The sequence below is a fragment of the Rosa chinensis genome, chromosome 5, assembly GCF_002994745.2.
Source record: "Rosa chinensis cultivar Old Blush chromosome 5, RchiOBHm-V2, whole genome shotgun sequence".
Taxonomy (NCBI): domain Eukaryota; kingdom Viridiplantae; phylum Streptophyta; class Magnoliopsida; order Rosales; family Rosaceae; genus Rosa; species Rosa chinensis.
The window spans coordinates 19,293,636-19,311,365 of NC_037092.1; the positions used below are offsets into that span (position 1 = coordinate 19,293,636).

Consider the following 17,730-nt stretch of genomic DNA (forward strand, 5'->3'; position numbering starts at 1 on the left):
CCATCCTGGGTTCTCTTGGTCAACCTGTTGGAACAGGCAAGTATGTACTGCCGAATGCTCGAGACAAGGTCAGCAGTAGCACTACTACACCATATGCTATTGCTACAGCCACGTCTACCAAAGCCAAAGAAAAAGCATTGGTGATTGGCGACAAAGACAAGGCCATACCACCGGCTGGACAAAAGAGCAACAGTTTGAAATTTGGCAACGATAGCCTGGCTAATCCCGTTGTGCTTGCTCAATATGATAGTGATGGGGCAGAAAATGTTTACGAAGAGCTCCCAGGGAATTACTACGGGATTGATCAGACGGGCACTCCAATCAAGATCACTTCTTTGGCCAAGGATGTGTCCGCACCAGGAATTACACTTCAACAGCCCAATATTCCCCGGGTAGTTCACATGGGAGGAACAGCGACTACCAGCCATGCGATGCCTCCTTTGCAAATGGCCCATCAGACGGTGGCTGCACCTCCTCTTCCTGGCCCAGGTTATGTGCGACGTGAGGAGGTGGAGGAAATGATTAGGTTGGCTAACCCTAGGGCCCACCTCGATGGGGTTTATGAAGGGCCTTTCCCACCACACATCATGCTCGCACCTTTCCCCAGAGGCTATAAGAATATCATATTTTCTACTTTTTCAGGAGAAGATACCGAGAACGCGGCAACTCATCTGGCTAGGTTCAAGGTGCAATGCGGCCAGTACCAGAATGATGACAGCCTCAAGTGTAAAATCTTTGGCACTTCTCTGTCTGGAGCTGCTTTTACATGGTTCTCTAAACTCCGCCCAGGGTCGGTGGCAAATTGGCCAGCAATGGAGAAACTCTTTAGAGAGACTTTTGGCGCTATAGAGCCTGAAGTTGATTTGGCTTCTCTTACCCAGATGTCCCAACAGCCTACTGAGTCTGCGGTTGCTTATCTCCAAAGGTTCCAGATTCAGAAGGCTAAACTGAACATGGTTTTGCCAGAAAGAGAATTGGTTAAGCTGGCAGTCAAGGGCTTGGAGCCGCGCCAGCGAAAGAAACAGCATGGTAGCATGATACAGTCGATGGGCGAGCTCATTACTGAGGTAGGTAGCTTCGAGCATCTCCTCAGAGAAACAGATGCTAGGAAGAATGCATCCAAAGGAACTTATGTGCCTGGCAAACACCGTATGGTGGCCGCCCTGAACTACCAGCCAACCACTTATGATCCCTACTATCAAGGCGAAGAGGTTTTCCAGGATGATGATGAGGAAGAAGAGAATGATGTTTCCGCTTTAGAGTTGACAGGAAGAAAGAACCCCGCCTTGAAACAGTTGAAAATAACTAAGGAACCAGTCAAGCTCAAGTCCATAGCCTTCACCAAACCTGAATTCGTGACATATACTTATGACGCCAATAAAGCTCATGAGATATTAGATGAAATGATAGCCGCAAAGATGGTAAAAACTGACTTTGGACCCTTTCCTCGCCCCGATCAGCTAAAAGGAAAAAAGTATTGCAAATTCCATAATCTGTGGAACCATAACACAGCTGACTGTGTTAAACTAAGGGACCAGATTCAGGTATGGCTCAATAATGGTAGTCTGCAGGTGGAGACTCCGGCAACCGCAGCAGCTCTGGTTGATTTGAATCCCTTCCCTGACACCGGGGTCAATATGGTTGATGTAGCTTGGACCAAGAAGGGCCAAAGGAGGCCAACCTTGGACCTGACAACTAGAGGACAAGAAGAAAAGAATGAAGAGGAACAGGTCCCAGCAAAGAAAAGGGGCAGGCCTATCAGTGAAGCCTCATCAGTGGTCTTATGTTCGCGATGCAAGGAGGAATGTGGCACCCAGGTGTCACATGAAGAGGACGAACGAACATTACGTTTTGGCTCTCTTCCGCCAATTAAGTGGGCTTCGCCGACCCGAAACTATCAGCCTTCCAGCCCAAGAGCGAGAGACAAGATAGTGCCGCCATCATCTCCAAAGGATTCCAACTTGTTTAATAAGTTAAGGGCAACTGCGGTTGAACAAAAACAAGTGGGGAAGCCTGAAAGCGATGTTTGGACCAAACCATACATACCGCCATCTTCAACGTCTTCTCTCAAGGAAGGCAAGTGGTACACCCGAGAAAAGGGGAAGGCAGTAGAAATCAGCCCTTCTAAGAAAAGGAAGTTGCAACGCAGGTTTGGAGAAGCCAAGCGAACATTAGAGGCTCTAGGTCAAGGTTTAATCAAGCCTTCGCAATTGGTTAAGTCCCCTGCACAATATCAGAAGGAGATGAAGGCGCTAGCTGCTAAGTCTTTAGTGGCTCCCTGTAACTTTCAAAAGCAAGTAAGCTCAGCATCAGGGGCGTCTAAACCCAGCGTCATCTGTAGGACCACTAAAGAAAGGACACACCGGCCTGTTATGGAGGAAAGTTCTCCAAATAGGCATCCAAGCATCCGACGCAGGTTGTTTCGCGACAAGCCTGAAACCAAGTCCTCAGTTTTTGAAAGGCTGGGGGGCAAGGACAACGCCTCAGACACCTTGCAGTGGAGACCTAAAAAAGTTCAAAGCTTGGTGGTTGTTCTCCCAGAGGAAGTGCCAACGGCGAAACAAATTTCAGAATCACTGAACCAGATTCCCATGGTACAGGAGCACGAACAGACCAAGACGGTGATCCCCGCAGAGGAATCATTGGTTGCTTTCATGGCTAAACAGTTCAACGCTGAAATCCCAACAGATGAGCCCAAGCTCAATCTTGATGATGACATGGACGAAACAGAAATGGTGGATACCTCTTGCAATATGGTTTATGTGCTTCCTGCTAAATATGCCTTACCAGTCGCTGCGCAGGAATGCGTAGAGGCTGACACGATTGGAGAGCAGCAGTTGCAGATCACTTCAGCAACAACAACGCCAATGAAAGAAGCAGTGTTCCTTGAGACTAAAGATGCTAACAGCAAGGGTTTCTTTATGAGCTTCACAAGACCCACTCCTGCCATGGTGCAACACATGCGGCCTTTGTATATCATAGTGGAAATTAATGGGACTAAGGTCAGCAAGATAATGGTTGATACCGGCGCGGCTGTGAATGTCATTACTACAAGGACCATGCAGCTTTTGGGAATCAAGAAGGAGAAGATCCAGTCTACCTCTCTCACATTGAAAAACTTTGCGGGCACAACAACCAAGACGTTAGGTTTACTGTTCCTAAAAATCAAAGTGGGTTCTTCGTTACCGATTGTTACGCGGCCTACAGTGCCATCCTGGGAAGAGATTGGATTCATCGAAGCTATTGTGTTCCGTCAACACTCCACCAAGAGCTGATTATGTGGAACAGGGTGACAGATAAGGCTGAGATAATTAAAGCAGACCCTCGCCCTTTCTCTGTTTCAGCAAATTACGTAGATGCCAGGTACTATTTGGAGCCAATTACTCCATTGCAAGTCAGTAACATCGACAACAAGGGCCGCCCCACAGGGGTGACGGCTTCTGAGTTAGCACAGTGGGGGCTCAAGCTTGCAAGAGAAGACCTAGCAAGGCCCGGCCATGCTGTGCCCCACGCAATGGGTAATTGATGGATTACGACCTTCCAGAGGAAGGGATAGAGGCCTTCCATTCCTTGTACGAGAGGCTATCATCATACTTGGTGGAAAAAGAGGCCTATGATCGAGTCGCGACCTTAGAAATTGTTAATGAAGAGTTCTCTGACCAAGAGGAGGAGGAAGAAGAGATTCAGATTGCTCCAGCGGCATTGGATGACACACCTCCGAAGGTTAGGGACCCTACTGAGAAAGTCAATCTGGGAACAACTGATGAGCCTATAGAAGTGGCTATCAGCGCTTACTTAAAGCCTAACGAGAAACAGAGGCTCGTCGACTTATTGTTGGAATTCAAGGACTGCTTCGCGGAAAAATACGAAGACATGCCAGGCCTATCACTAGACTTAGTATGCCACCAACTACCAACGTTGCCTGATAAGAGGCCTGTGAAGCAAGAGCCGCGAAGAATGAACTCGGAAACCCAAGTTCTGGTCAAAGAGGAAGTCGAAAAGATGCACAAGTCGGGCATTATCAGGGTAGCCAAGTACAATCAGTGGCTGTCCAATATAGTGCCTGTTCGCAAGAAGAATGGCAAGATAAGGGTCTGCGTGGATTACAGAGACCTTAATTTGGCCACACCTAAAGACGTCTACCCCATGCCGGTTGCGGACATGTTGGTAGACGCAGTTGCAGGGCACGAACTATTGTCTTTCATGGACGGCACAGCGGGATATCACCAAATTCCGGTCGCGGAGGAAGATAGACACAAGACTGCATTCCGCTGCCCTGGGTTCACAGGAGTTTTTGAGTATGTGGTCATGCCTTTTGGACTAAAGAATGCCGGAGCAACATATCAGAGAGCCATGAACCTGATCTTCCACGACATACTTGGGAAGATCTTAGAGGTTTACATTGATGACGTCGTCGTGAAGTCTAAGAAGAGTGGAGATCACTTCACGGATCTCAGAAAAGTTTTCGAGCGCATGCAGCTACACAAGCTCAAGATGAATCCCGCCAAGTGCATTTTTGGAGTTCAGGCAGGAGATTTCCTGGGATTCATTGTCCATCAAAGAGGCATTGAGGTCCCTGAGGATAAAGCAAACGCAGTCATCAATGCATCTCCCCCACGAACGAAGAAAGAGTTACAGCGACTACTGGGTAGGATCAACTTTTTGCGACGATTCATTTCTAACTCTTCAGGCAAAATCCATCCGTTTTCCCCACTGTTGAAGTTGCAAGGACAGAATGAGTTTGTGTGGGAACCTAAACATCAAGAGGCTTTCGACAAAATCAAGGCCTATCTGGCGAGCCCGCCAGTGCTTGTTCCTCCTAGAGCGGGATTTCCATTAAAGTTGTATGTTTCAGCAGCTGAGGCTTCCATTGGCAGCCTCCTCGCTCAGGATGATGCAAATGGTGTTGAACATGCCATCTTTTACCTCAGTAGGACACTCACAGATTGCGAAACAAGGTACACTCCAATGGAAAAGCTGTGTCTTACATTATACTTCTCAGCATGCAAGTTGCGGCATTACATGTTGTCCTTTACTACTTGCATCATTGCTCAAACCGATCTAGTCAAATATATGCTGTCGCGACCTATCTTGAGAGGCCGTATTGGCAAGTGGGTGCTCGCATTATCAGAATTCTCGCTACAGTATGTGCCACAGAAAGCAGTAAAGGGGCAAGCCATAGCAGACTTTCTGGCACATCACCCTATGCTGGATGTCCCCGCAGTTAGAGATTTAGAGGTCGCTGCCACAACTTTAGATCACCCAGATTTAGCGTGCTTGCCAGAGTACGCCGCGCTTTATCAAGCCACAGTCTCACTCCAGCCTTGGGTGTTATATTTTGACGGGTCAAGAACAGATACGCTAGCAGGAGCAGGGGTTGTCTTGGAAAACCCGGCCGGCGATCGATTTTCCTACTCTTTCCAGTTGGAGTTCCAGTGTACCAATAACCAAGCAGAGTATGAGGCCCTCATTATAGGCCTAGAAGTACTACTGGAAATGGGAATCAGGGATGTACAAATACTTGGCGACTCTCTCTTGGTTATCAATCAGTTGTGCAACGAGTTCAGATGCAATAGCTTCACGTTGGTTCCTTATTGGAACAGGGCATTAGACCTATTGGACCAGTTTGATAACATGCATCTTGAGCACATTCCTCGCGAGCGAAATTTTGCAGCGAACGAGTTGGCCCAGCTGGCAACAGGGGTAACATTGAGATATGGCGTGCGGGAGAGAATCCTTAAAGTCGAGCGTCGCACACTTCCTTCATGGATGGCGAGAAGAGATCCTCCAGATGATACCTCAGTCGTGACCCTAGAACCCATTGACGTAGATTGGCGCATCCCTTTGATCGCTTATCTCAAGCAGCCAGATCCCACTGCCGACAGGAAGATTCATTTTCTTACACTAAATTACTTTCTTAGAGGTAACGAGTTGCGACGACGCGGCGAAGATGGCATAGACTTCAGATGTGTTTATGGCTGCGAAGCGAAGCAACTCATGCGCGAAGTTCATTCCGGCATTTGTGGTGCTCACCAAGCAGGTCCAAAGATGCGATGGTTGCTCAGACGACATGGATATTTTTGGCCCAGTATCTTGAAAGATTGCATCGCATTCGCTAAAGGTTGTTTGGACTGCCAAGCTCATGGGCCGGTCCAGCATGTCCCTAATGTTCCAATGCAACCCATTATTAAGCCTTGGCTCGCAAGAGGATGGGCGCTAGATTTAATTGGGATGATTCACCCACATTCATCACTTCAGCACAAGTTCATCATCGTCGCGACCGATTTCTTTACAAAATGGGTCGAAGCAGAACCTTTGAAAGAAGCATCTGGTGGTGCATTGCGACAATTCCTGTTTAGGAACATCATATGCAGATTTGGTATCCCAGAAGTTTTTGTTTCGGACCGGGGGGCAGCTTTCATGGGTGGTGAAGTTGATAAACTGGCAAAGGAATGGGGAATACAGTTCGTCCATTCCAGTCCTTATTATGCTCAGTCTAACGGTCAAGCGGAGGCCAGCAACAAAATCATCATCACTTTGCTAAAGAAAATGTTGGAAGCTAATCCGCGACAATGGCATGAAACCCTTTATGAGACTCTTTGGGCCTACCGCACATCGAAGCGAAATCCCACCGCGACTACACCTTATGCTTTGATGTTTGGCCATGACGCAGTCCTGCCTTTGGAAGTCAACGTCCAATCATTACGAGTCCAAGAGCAACATCATCTCATTGGAGAAGACTACGTTCAGGCTATGTGGCAGGAACATGAAGACCTTAGCGAAAAGCGCTTGGAGGCTTTAGATAGTTTGGTCATGGAAAAGCAACGAGTCGCTCGAGCCTATGACAAGCGAACGAGGGGAAGGAATTACAGTGAAGGAGAGTTGGTTTGGAAAGCAGTTCTTCCGCTGGGGGAAAAATTAGATGGTCGCGGCAAATGGACTCCAAGATGGGAAGGCCCGTACATCATTTATAAAATCTTAGGGAAAGGAGCTTTTCATCTCAAGGACCTGGATGGAGATGTCCATCATAACCCTATCAATGGGAGATACTTGAAGAAATACTTTCTCAATGTCTGGGACTCAGAGGAGTCGTAGACAGTTTATTAGCATAAGACATGGGAGACAATTCTAGTGTTCCTACTCTTGCAAAGCCCATTCATGAAGGCCTGTTTTTTAGGCCCATAATCATTTCTTTGCTATGCCTAGCAACACTAGGGGGGCAACACTATACAATACTAAGCCTATTTAGCCTTAAAAAAAAAAAAAAAAAAAAAAAAAAAAAAAAAAGAAGTCATAAATACAACTCTTCGGGGGCAATTCTAAGTGTCCCTACACTCGCGAAGCTACTAAGCCGAGTCAGCAGCTCTGGAAACTTTTTTCAGCTTTGCCCTCGCAGGAAAGGCTAAGCTCAAGGGAAATGTAAGAGCCACCACCGTGACCACCACCTCCATCGGAAGTAGTCTTTATGTGGCCAAAGATGTTCTCATCGTGTATGGGAAACAGTGGAAGGGTTTTGATCTCCTGGTGATCTTCTCCTCGTTGTTCCATGATGGATCCACCAACAACAGCAGAACTAGTTGACCCAAAATTGAGATTAATGGATCCACCAACAAGCCCTGATCTTTGCTTGGGCACTTGAACATCCGAAGTGAGCTTCTTCTTCTTCTGCTTCTCCCGAGCCCTTTGGTTCACGAACCAAAAATAGACATTCTTGAACTCGATCCTGCCGTACCATTTCAGCTGGAGACAGATCCTCTGAATCTGCTCTATAGTTGGGGACCTAACTCCCTTGTTGTAGAAAAGCTCATTGAGGATTCTTATATGATTTGTAGTGGGAATCCACCTAGTACGGCTCTCCCTGTGAAGCATGCTAGCACTACTCCCAGCTGCTTGGTTACTTCCTCCATCCTCATTTGGATGCTGTTTTTGTGGTTCCATTGGTGATGGATTGAGAGAATGCGAGAATTGAAGAGTGATGATGATGAGTAATTAAGAAAGATTGCTGTTAGAAATATTCGAGTTGATGAAATGATTTTGGGATTGGAAATTTGGGTTTATAATGTGGAGGAAGATATAGGCATGCAAATGTCCACCCGTGGATGGACGGTCAAAGAGAAGAGTCAGTAAAGTGTGATTAAAGTTGCCCTAATTTCGGAAAAGAAGATATTATCTTCTCACGGTGGGGAACCGAACGGTCTTCGAGGAGGTAACTGTTCCATTTTCAATATTATCTTCTCACGGTTTCCCAAGAATTTTGAGTTGGGGCCTATATTTGGGGCCTTGCGAGACACAATTATTGACTCCTCACGGATATTTGAATATCAGGATAAGAAAACAGCATTATATTCATAAAGTGGCTTTGCGGCCAAAAGTAGTACATTTATTACAAAGCCAAAAGTGGCTAGAATACAAAACAGGAATCTGTGGATATCTTTTGAATCTTTGCTCAATTGGAAGCAGCTATGGAATCCAACGTCGGGTTGAGCCGCGCCATTATCCTAAGGAAAGGCAGACTTCAGGAAGAAAAAGAGGAGTAACGGAACCCCCGCGCCCCCTTTCCATGGAAGCGGCAGAGGAATACAACATGGGCTCGTCAACGTCAGTATCCATGAGAAGGGGAGACTCCAGTCAAAGAAAATGGAGCCTCCAAGCCCCCTCAATTGGAAGCAGCTATGGAATCCAACGCCGGGTTGAGCCGCGCCATTATCTCCTGGAGGGGCAGAGAGTGAAGGAACCGAATATCAGCTTGAGTCTCTGCACCCCCTCTAGCCTTGGTAACCACCATTAGCTGGACGTGAAGTACAGGAACAGCCATTCTGTAGCTTGAACCCATTCCTTCAAAGAGTCCATCCCTTCTCATCCCTCCAAGATTCTATCAAGAAGAGAAAGGGGGAGAAGGAGGTGAGAACCAAAGTTCCTTCCATCTGGAGGGCACAACACGGGCCGGGTCCAGAAGGAAGGAAACAGAGGAGGAAAGACGAACCTCAATTTGGCTTCCCTCCCTTCCCCGATTTGCTCCGCGTGTAAGGATTATGATGAAGATGACTCGCATGATCGTGGATCCCACACTCGGAGCCCCCTCGCATTTCTAAACCAATCTGAAGCCTGGCATTGTTGTTGCAAAATTCCAGAAAGGCGAAACAAGGGGTTGCCTAAGATTAAGCCATAAGGCCTAACCCAGGCTTAAGATTACGCCATAAAGCCTAAAAGTTAGAGGCTAAAGGTCATTTCATAAGGGGAAGATTTGTGAAGAAGGAGAAAGAGAAGCAAGGACTGAAAGGCCATTTCTTGAATGTTTCAGAAAATTTGTTGTGAGTATTCCTTGCTCAAAATACAACTATTTAAAGGGACTTCAGGAAAATCTCCACCCTTGGATGGATGGTTAAAGAGTCAAACCGATGTCAGTAAATCGAGATTAGTGATTCTGAATCTTGGGAAAAAAGGGACTAGTAGCATGCGAGGAGCGGCTTTTGAGGAGCTAGCTATTAAAAGAAGGGATTTTTAACATGTGAAGAGACCGACCGGTTTATGAGGGGGCCTACAAAGATTGGCCCGCAAAGCTCAATTTCAAACAAAGTTCCTCCAGGTGGTGTTTCGCCGCAATGGCACCAGCTTCGGCCTGAGTGGCCCAATCTCTGATACGGGCCAGGTTGCGGCCCATTTCTTCAGAAGCGCCAAAGGTTCATCAAGTTGAGCTTCTTCTACAATAATCGCATTCTCAATAGAGAGCCAGCGAACAAGGCAGATACTTGCTGCTATACACATGGCGAAACTACCACCAAGGAAGAGAAGGATCCTCATTCGCGATCAAAAGCAGTCTCCTTCGCATGGGGGGCACGCTAAAGTTCTGATCTCCTACAACCTGCTCAAGTTTCGCCAATTCACTGCATACCAGACATCAGATACATGGGGGGCAATAAAGTTGGCAAAGAAAGCATCAGTTCATGACAAAGGCAATTCAGATTGATGCATTCAAACTTTATGGCCTATTTAGAGGCCTATATGGAAACAGTCAAGCCAGTACAAGTGGCTTTGGAGCAACAACATTATAAGAGTAGTGCTGATTCAAGACCTCTTCAGTCAAGACGAAGACCTTTGACTTCGAGGTCTGGGGGGCAATGTTTGGACCCAAAATGAGCATTTTGGCCTGACAAGGCACGTCTTGGAGAAATTGAGCCAATGTCAGTGGCTCAAGCTATATATTGTCGACAAGTTCGAAATATATATTTAGAGGCTAAATAAAGCCTACTGTGGAAGTATGGAAATGGAAAGTCAACTTTAGCACATTTTCCTACTTCGGCTAGGAGAAACCGAGCTAAACAGAAGGGGCGGAAGACTAACCAAATGAAATCTAAATGAGCTAAAACTTTCCAGATTAATACTAGACATCCCAAGGATCATTTCTTATGAAGAGTGACAGAGCTAGTTTTGAGTGGAAGGCCTTCAAACAATCAGTCCAATTTTCTACAGAAGCAAAACTGGAAAACTGGACCTGTAAGAGGTCCAGCAGCATTTCCGGCCCAACCGCATGGAATAAAGCTCTGAAAATTTGTCAGGATGATCTACACTCATAGTGGAACATTTTTTATGAAGAAGTCGAAGGCTCATTCTGAAGTCTTTTTGGAGAAATAATTGAAGGAATAAAGGAGCCGAAAGTGATTCAAAATCACTCCAAAATTCATCATTTTTACCTCCATTATCTCCATTTAGTGCTCCACCTCCACCTCCACTATCTCCATTAGTGCTCCACTATCATTTGTTTAAGGCCAACCACTTTGGCATGGTAGCCTATAAATAGAGGTTACAATGAAAGACTCAAAGACACATTCACAAGATCAAAACATCTCTAAGATGATCTAAGTTCTCTCTAGAGCAACCTCTCTAAGAGCAACTCTTCTCCTTCTCTTTCTCTTACCGGTGACTACACTCCAAGTCCCAGTCTCCTCAGGAGCCGACTTTCAGTACCACCAAACCTTCTGCCAACGTGCTTCGGTCCTAGTCTCCTCGGGAGCCGACTGCAGTACCGCGACCACAACGGTTACGTAACCCAGCGAAGCTAAAGTCATGCTTTAGCAAGTTCTCCCCACTTCCCGGTGATTTCGCTCTGCTCGACCTACAACGTTGAGTATCGATTTGGTGATACAAGAAAAAGTCCTCGCCACGAGGCACAAAAGAATCCCACGACGAGGTTGGTGCTCTCCTCGTCCACAATCGCTTGAAAGACGTCAGGTCAAGGGACACCCCCGACGACCGCACCCGAACGGTGCTGGCACGCCCGAGCAGAAAAGAGACTGTTGACCAGCTGCAGCAAAACTGGAGCCAAACAAATGGCTAGTCTACTTAATTAACTAGTTATGCATAATGATGTAACTAAAATATACAGCTATATAGATAATAGTTTGTCGCTGTAGATGCATCACATAAGTGGATATGGATTGGTATTGCAATTGCGGCTGTTCTTCTGGCGCTGGTGCTTTGCAGCCTCTGCTACCTAATACGGAAAAGAAAACTTGCAGGTATTAGTTTCTTTAAAGATTATTATGTACACCTGCTTTTTGATGTTGCTTTTGCGAATAGAAATGATAATTATCTGCATTAATCTTAATAGGTGAGAACCACACAAATATCCAGGATATGCTGATCGAACTTCATGAAATCTAATAAACCTGCTGATGCTAATGGGCTTCAAAATGATGGAAAGAGGGGACAACATTTAAGTGTATTTAGTTATGCATCTATTATAGCTGCCACTTGCAACTTCTCTAATGAAAATAAGCTCGGAGAAGGGGGTTTTGGACCTGTTTATAAGGTAAGGCTTTGAATAATGCAAGTGAATCATTATTTGAAAAGCTATATGGTTATTACTTCTTCTTCTTTTGCGAACAATATATATTCAGGAGAAATTGGTGACTGGACAAGAAGTAGCAGAGAAAAGGCTTTCAAAACGTTCAGGGTAGGAAATATATGAGTTTAAGAATGAATTGATACTTATATATGAACTCCAGCATACAAACCTTGTTCAGCTGTTTGGATTTTGCATTCATGGTGAAGAGAGGATGTTGATATACGAGTACATGCCAAACAAAAGCTTGGACTACTTTTTATTTGGTTGTTACCTTAATCTAACTCCTTGCTTAATTACTTAATTCCATTTATCTATTTGTCATCTGATTTAATCTAACTGTACCAATTGGACAGATTCAACTAGATGCCAGCAATTAGACTGGAACAACCGTTTCAGCATAATTGAAGGAATTGCTCAAGGTTTACTTTACTTGCACAAATATTCCAGAATGAGAGTAAGTCATAGAGATTTGACAGCAAGTAATGTTTTACTTGATGATAGCATGAACCCCAAAATTTCTGATTTTGGAATGGCAAGGATTTTCACGAATGATGAACAAGAAGCAAATACTATGAAGATTGTTGCGACACGGTAAGCAAACAGTTCTGATATTTTGCTTTTGGTTGTTAAGCATCCATTTGTTAATGTAGCTGTACTAACATAGCCTTCTATATGTCCCCCGAGTATATTATGGGGGGGGGGGGGGGGGGGGGGGGGCGGGGGGTGAATTTTCCGTAAAATATGATGTCTATCGTTTCGGTGTGTTGATGCTTGAAATCCTAAGCGGTAGAAGAAACAACAGCTTCAACAATGATGATCGCGCCCTCAATTTAGTTGGTTATGTATGTCAAACAAATCTTTGTTCTTCTTGTAGGGGTGGCGAGTTCAGTGATTATAAAATTCTAAACGAATGTGGTCTTGTTTCAGGCATGGGCGTTATGGAAAGAAGGTGTAGGACTAGAACTACTGGATCCAACACTTGGCGATTCATGTGATAAAGATCATTTGTTGAGGTGCATCTATGTTGGGTTGCTCTGCGTAGAGGAAAATGCAGCCAGTCGACCAAAGATGTTAAATCACTTAAATGTGATAGCTATGCTGGCTAATGAAAGCATGTCACTGCCAATACCTACAAAACCAACATTTTGTACAGAAAGAAATGTCATCACAACTACTGTAGGTGGAAACAGACTGGAAGTGGTGGTATCGGTAAATGGTATCTCCAATTCTGATTTTGATGGAAGTTAAATTTACTACCAAGCAAATCGCCACACTTTCTCCTCTAGAATATAAGTGGCTATGAGCTTCGAAGTATGATTTTTAGTCTAAAAAAGTTTGAGATGATTATGTTTTCTTCTGTTAACAAAATGTAGTTATGTATGTTTTCGACAGTTTTTTGGGTGAAGTATTTATAATTTCTTATTTCATCCGTCTACTCCTGATATTGAGTTGATTATGGTCATTTGGTTTCTAAGTAGTGATATACTGTGAAACTCTTTCAAAATGTATTCAAAAAAATTTAGTTTAAGCTCGTAATAATTTCTCCGTGCTAGATTTTGATCCGATGACAAAAGTGAGGCACTGAGGCGTAACAATTTGAGTTCTTATCATTGTCTCACTCCAAGCACTAAGTAGTTTACAGTTCCATTACGTTTCCTGAAAGAGAATGGAAATGATTCAAAGAGTCGAGACATCATGTCTCATGATTCCATAGATGTACCGAGTTCGTTCAGATGGTAATTGAGCCATTAGACTATCTCTTACATCCAGGCCCAAATATAAAAATAATCCCAATCAGAATCCACCGGCTTCTGGATCTGACGACCCAGTCACATAGTACCATGTAATCCGCATTCATGGTTTAAGGGTAAATGTAGTGCTTGTGTAGTCTTGTACTATCACATATCCTAAGACGAACCAGAGTGACTCGTAACAGATATCAAACTTGTGAACTTTAGGCTAGAATCATCCAAAAAAAATTTAACTTTATTTGTTAAACTAGTTTTCTCACAATTATTTCTTGCTTTTCTGAGCGGGCAAACCAGGTCCGTAGGTTAATCTGATTGTTCTTACACTTACATACTAAACTGGTAGGCTAATTACCTCGTGGCTTGGGATAGCATAGGGTAGGATGCCGCGGAATCCATTGACGGCTAGAATGTCCGGCTAAGACACGCCACTGTTAAATACGTTAACCTCTCAACGCATCGTAAAATTTCCCCACTGACACAATGATCTACTTCAACTTCACTTGTACAAAATTCAAAACTTATTCTATAAGGGTGGACCTGGAAACACATATGGGAATATGATTGTGATAGTTATAAGCTTGTAATTCCCATTAGAATCAGGTTCAGTGAAGTAGTTACAGTTAAACAGCCTCATATTACTCTTATCACCAAGTTTCCTCTGGAGAAAAGAATGTGCCACAACTAATGACAGGGTCCAAGGCCAAGATTTCATTACCAACTGAGCAACGGCCATTGGGGAAACTTTATTATGGTAGTAACATTCTAACCAAAGTACTAAAACACTTGGAAGTACAAAACATTGAGGCACAACAGGCATATTATTTTTCTTTCTTTCTCACAAGTGACGAGAACTACCACTTTCTCACCCATCTCAATACTAGTTGATGAGGTAGAACCCGTATGCAATATTTAAGTACCTCTAACGTGCAACTAAATTAGAAATGGTCAAACCATTTACTGATAAAATTTCTGGTTCCGTCCTGACTATACCAGCAATAGGCGCATTCCTTTCCGCCGAAAATGCAGGCTTTGTAGGTGCAGGTAATGGCAAGCTTTCAGTTATCAACAGAGATATTGCATCTGACAGGTAGGTCGATTGGCTGCATTATCCTCAACACATAGCAGACCAACACGGACGCATCTTGACAGTTGATCCATATTGAATGATATGCCTAGTGTTGTATCCATTAACTTTAGCCCTGCACCTTCTTTCCATAACTTCCATGCCTGAAATTAACAACATTAGTTTATATCAGTTCAGTTAGGATATCTAAATGATTGAATCTCATTGATACAATCATTACTGCTGAGATTTGTTTAACATACATGTCCTACTAAATTGAGCGCATGATCGTCATTGTAGAAACTGTTGTTTTCCCTACGCTTATGATTTCAATCATTAATACTCCAGAAGTATAGACATCAGATTTTGTGGAAAAAATTCCTTCCATGGCATACTCAGAAGGCATAACCACTACAAAAAATGGAAAATATGCAAGAAGGGATTCTGTTAACGTTTAGCCATGATATGCAAAAGTACATGCTTAGCAACCAAGAGCAAAAGACAAGTATTGTTTACTTACCGAGTCCCAACAATCCTACTACTATTTGCTTCTAATTCGTTATGTGCAAAAATCCTTGCCATACCAAAATCAGAAATTTTTGGATTTATATTTTGATCAAGTAGAATGTTACTGGGTTTTAGATCTCTGTGAACTACTCTCTTTCTTGAGTATTTGTGCAAATAAAGCAAACCTTGAGCAATTCCTTCAATTATGCTGAAACGCCTATTCCAATCTAGAAGAACGCCTCTGGTTGAATCTGGCCAATATGTAAAGAAATTTAGAAATTAAGTAATACAGATATATACAAGAAGATTCAGAATGGACCTTCATGTCTGCGCACTTTCTCCTACAACTGCAGTTCAATGCTAAGGACCATCTACTTTTTAGGTCCTCATTCAAGGATAATCATGGTCAAATATCAGCCAAGTCAGGAGTTATTCAGCCATTCAAATTATTGTTATCTGCATTCCACTTTCATCAAAGAAATTGACTGTGGTTATCTGCACAAATGGGATGACCAATAACATGGCTGATTCTTGTAAGTAAAATCCTTGAAGAGTGACCTAATGAATGGATGGTTTTAATTATTGAACTACATAGTTAGTAGCTTTTTTTTTTTTTTTGACTTTGTCAAGGGGAACCCAAAGGCTTCCTAGGCCCAAGATAAACCCCTTTGGCGCATGTGAAATGCTCCAACTGTGCATTGCAGCACAGTGCCTAGCCACTTTGACAGCTTCGGAGTTCGAACCTAGGTTGGGGAGCACACCCAACTAGGCAAGAACCACTAGGCCACTTGCAGTGGTTAAATGACGGTCCACCCTTGATTCTTCGTGCAGAACAAAATAAACAATTACCAAATTGTCTACTAGTTTACCAAATAAAAAGTAGTCTAAACTCTTGTTTGGCATGTACTCATATATCAAGATCCTCTCTTCACCATGAATGCAAAATCCATAAAGCTGAACAAGGTTTGTATGTTGAAGTATACGATGATCAATTCATTCTTAAACTCTAAAGTTCCTTGCCCGGCACATTTTGAGAGCCTCTTCACTGCTAATATTTCTTGTCCCATCACTAGTTTTCCCTGAAAAATTTATCATAATACACAAAAGTCACTGGAGTCATCAAAAATTATATTTTTCATGAGTTGTCTAATGATTAAAGAGAAAACTATGACATTTCTCTGCTACTTATATAAATTTAAAGAAAATAATAAACTGCACACTAAACCCTTGATATTAATGAATACCTTATAAACAGGTCCAAATCCCCCTTCTCCAAGCTTGTTTTCTTCAGAGAAGTTGCATGTGGCCTCCAGCACAGATGTATAACTAAATACGCTTAAATCATGACCCACCCTTCCATCATTTTGAAGTCCATTCACACCAGCAGGTCTATTAGAATTCATGAAATTAAGCAGTTTGTTGTGATCAACTGTTATCCTCTTCTCACCTATTTAGATTAACTAGTGACTAGGATTACAATCTCTAATTGTAAAAGCATATGTTTGAAAAAAAAAAAAAATTGTCAAGATGTGAATATGATATGTCTAATAAGATTGCATCAGGCTTAATCAAAGAACATACCTGAAAGTTTTCTTCTTCTTAGTAGATAGCAAAAGATGCAAAATGTCATTACCAAAACAGCACCACTAATAGCAGCGGCAATCCAAATCCATGTATGAGTTGCACCTAAACAGTAAGAATTAATTACATAATTAATCGTTTCTTTCTGGTAAAGAGAGTGAAAATTAGTTATATGCTTAGATTCAAAAAAATAATTCATTCCACTCCATACAACAACACTGTACATAACTACATACTGCGCAAAACATTAAGCTGAATCAAAAAGGAAAAAAAAAAAAAAAACATTAAGCTGAGTTACTGGAGACTTACCATTTTCATGGCTGATGATTTTGTTAGTTTCGTCAACACAAAACTACTTGCAGCACCCGGTTGACTGAGGTTTTCAATGAATTCACAGTCTACACTCCAAAACTGGCATCCAGTCTGATTATCAAATAGAAAGTTGAATCCAAGTCAGTCACAGTTTTGCCAACAAGAATCTTTACAATCAATACTAGTACTGCCGCTGTAACTTCCATTTGGAACAAAGTTGAGCGAGTACGGGCATCATGAAGTAAAAATCGAGGTGATTGGTTTAAAGTAACCCTTTTTCAGCTCATATTGATCATCAAAATCTGCCAAACAATCAGGTGGCCAGGAACTTCTCTGGCACCCTCCATCAGTGTTATAGCCTCCACAATTATCTGCTCGTGCAATATCAACACCTCCATTATAGTTATAAAGTCTCCCATAGAAACTCATCACCCATTCTGGTAAATATTCACCATTTTGATCATCTTTTTCGGAAGTGTACGTCAGGCAGTCTTCATTCTTATTTGAAACAATGCTAAAATTGAAAAGAAGCCTTTCATCTGGTAAAATGAATTCAAATTTGTTACCACTAGCGGTAAAGTTTCCGCTTCTCCAATAAACCACCTAACGTCCCCGGATTTCCAATTGGCGGCCATTTGGGTCCCAATCAAGGGTAAATATTCCCAGTGGTG

The 17,730-nt window shown here is 43.2% G+C and overlaps 1 protein-coding gene and 1 pseudogene across 1 annotated transcript; one reads left to right on the top strand and one right to left on the bottom strand.

Annotated features, from left to right (window-relative positions):
* The first annotated feature begins 3,525 nt into the window (after positions 1 to 3,525).
* On the top strand, positions 3,526 to 7,095 carry LOC112203363. Its single transcript, XM_040505755.1, has 4 exons — positions 3,526 to 3,880; positions 4,394 to 4,930; positions 5,132 to 6,159; positions 6,259 to 7,095. The coding sequence occupies exons 1-4, from the start codon at positions 3,526 to 3,528 to the stop codon at positions 7,093 to 7,095; spliced, it is 2,757 nt and encodes a 918-aa protein (XP_040361689.1).
* A 7,359-nt stretch (positions 7,096 to 14,454) lies between these two features.
* Positions 14,455 to 17,238, bottom strand: LOC112165393 (annotated as a pseudogene).
* Positions 17,239 to 17,730: the final 492 nt, after the last annotated feature.

What these genes read in the sequence shown, in the direction of transcription:
- LOC112203363 (XM_040505755.1), top strand. Translation starts at nt 3,526, where the DNA reads ATGGATTACGACCTTCCAGAGGAAGGGATAGAGGCCTTCCATTCCTTG. An exon ending in AAAATACGAAGACATGCCAG is followed by an intron (nt 3,881 to 4,393) that starts GCCTATCACTAG and finishes GGAAGATCTTAG; the next exon opens with AGGTTTACATTGATGACGTC. An exon ending in CTCATGGGCCGGTCCAGCAT is followed by an intron (nt 6,160 to 6,258) that starts GTCCCTAATGTT and finishes TCATCACTTCAG; the next exon opens with CACAAGTTCATCATCGTCGC.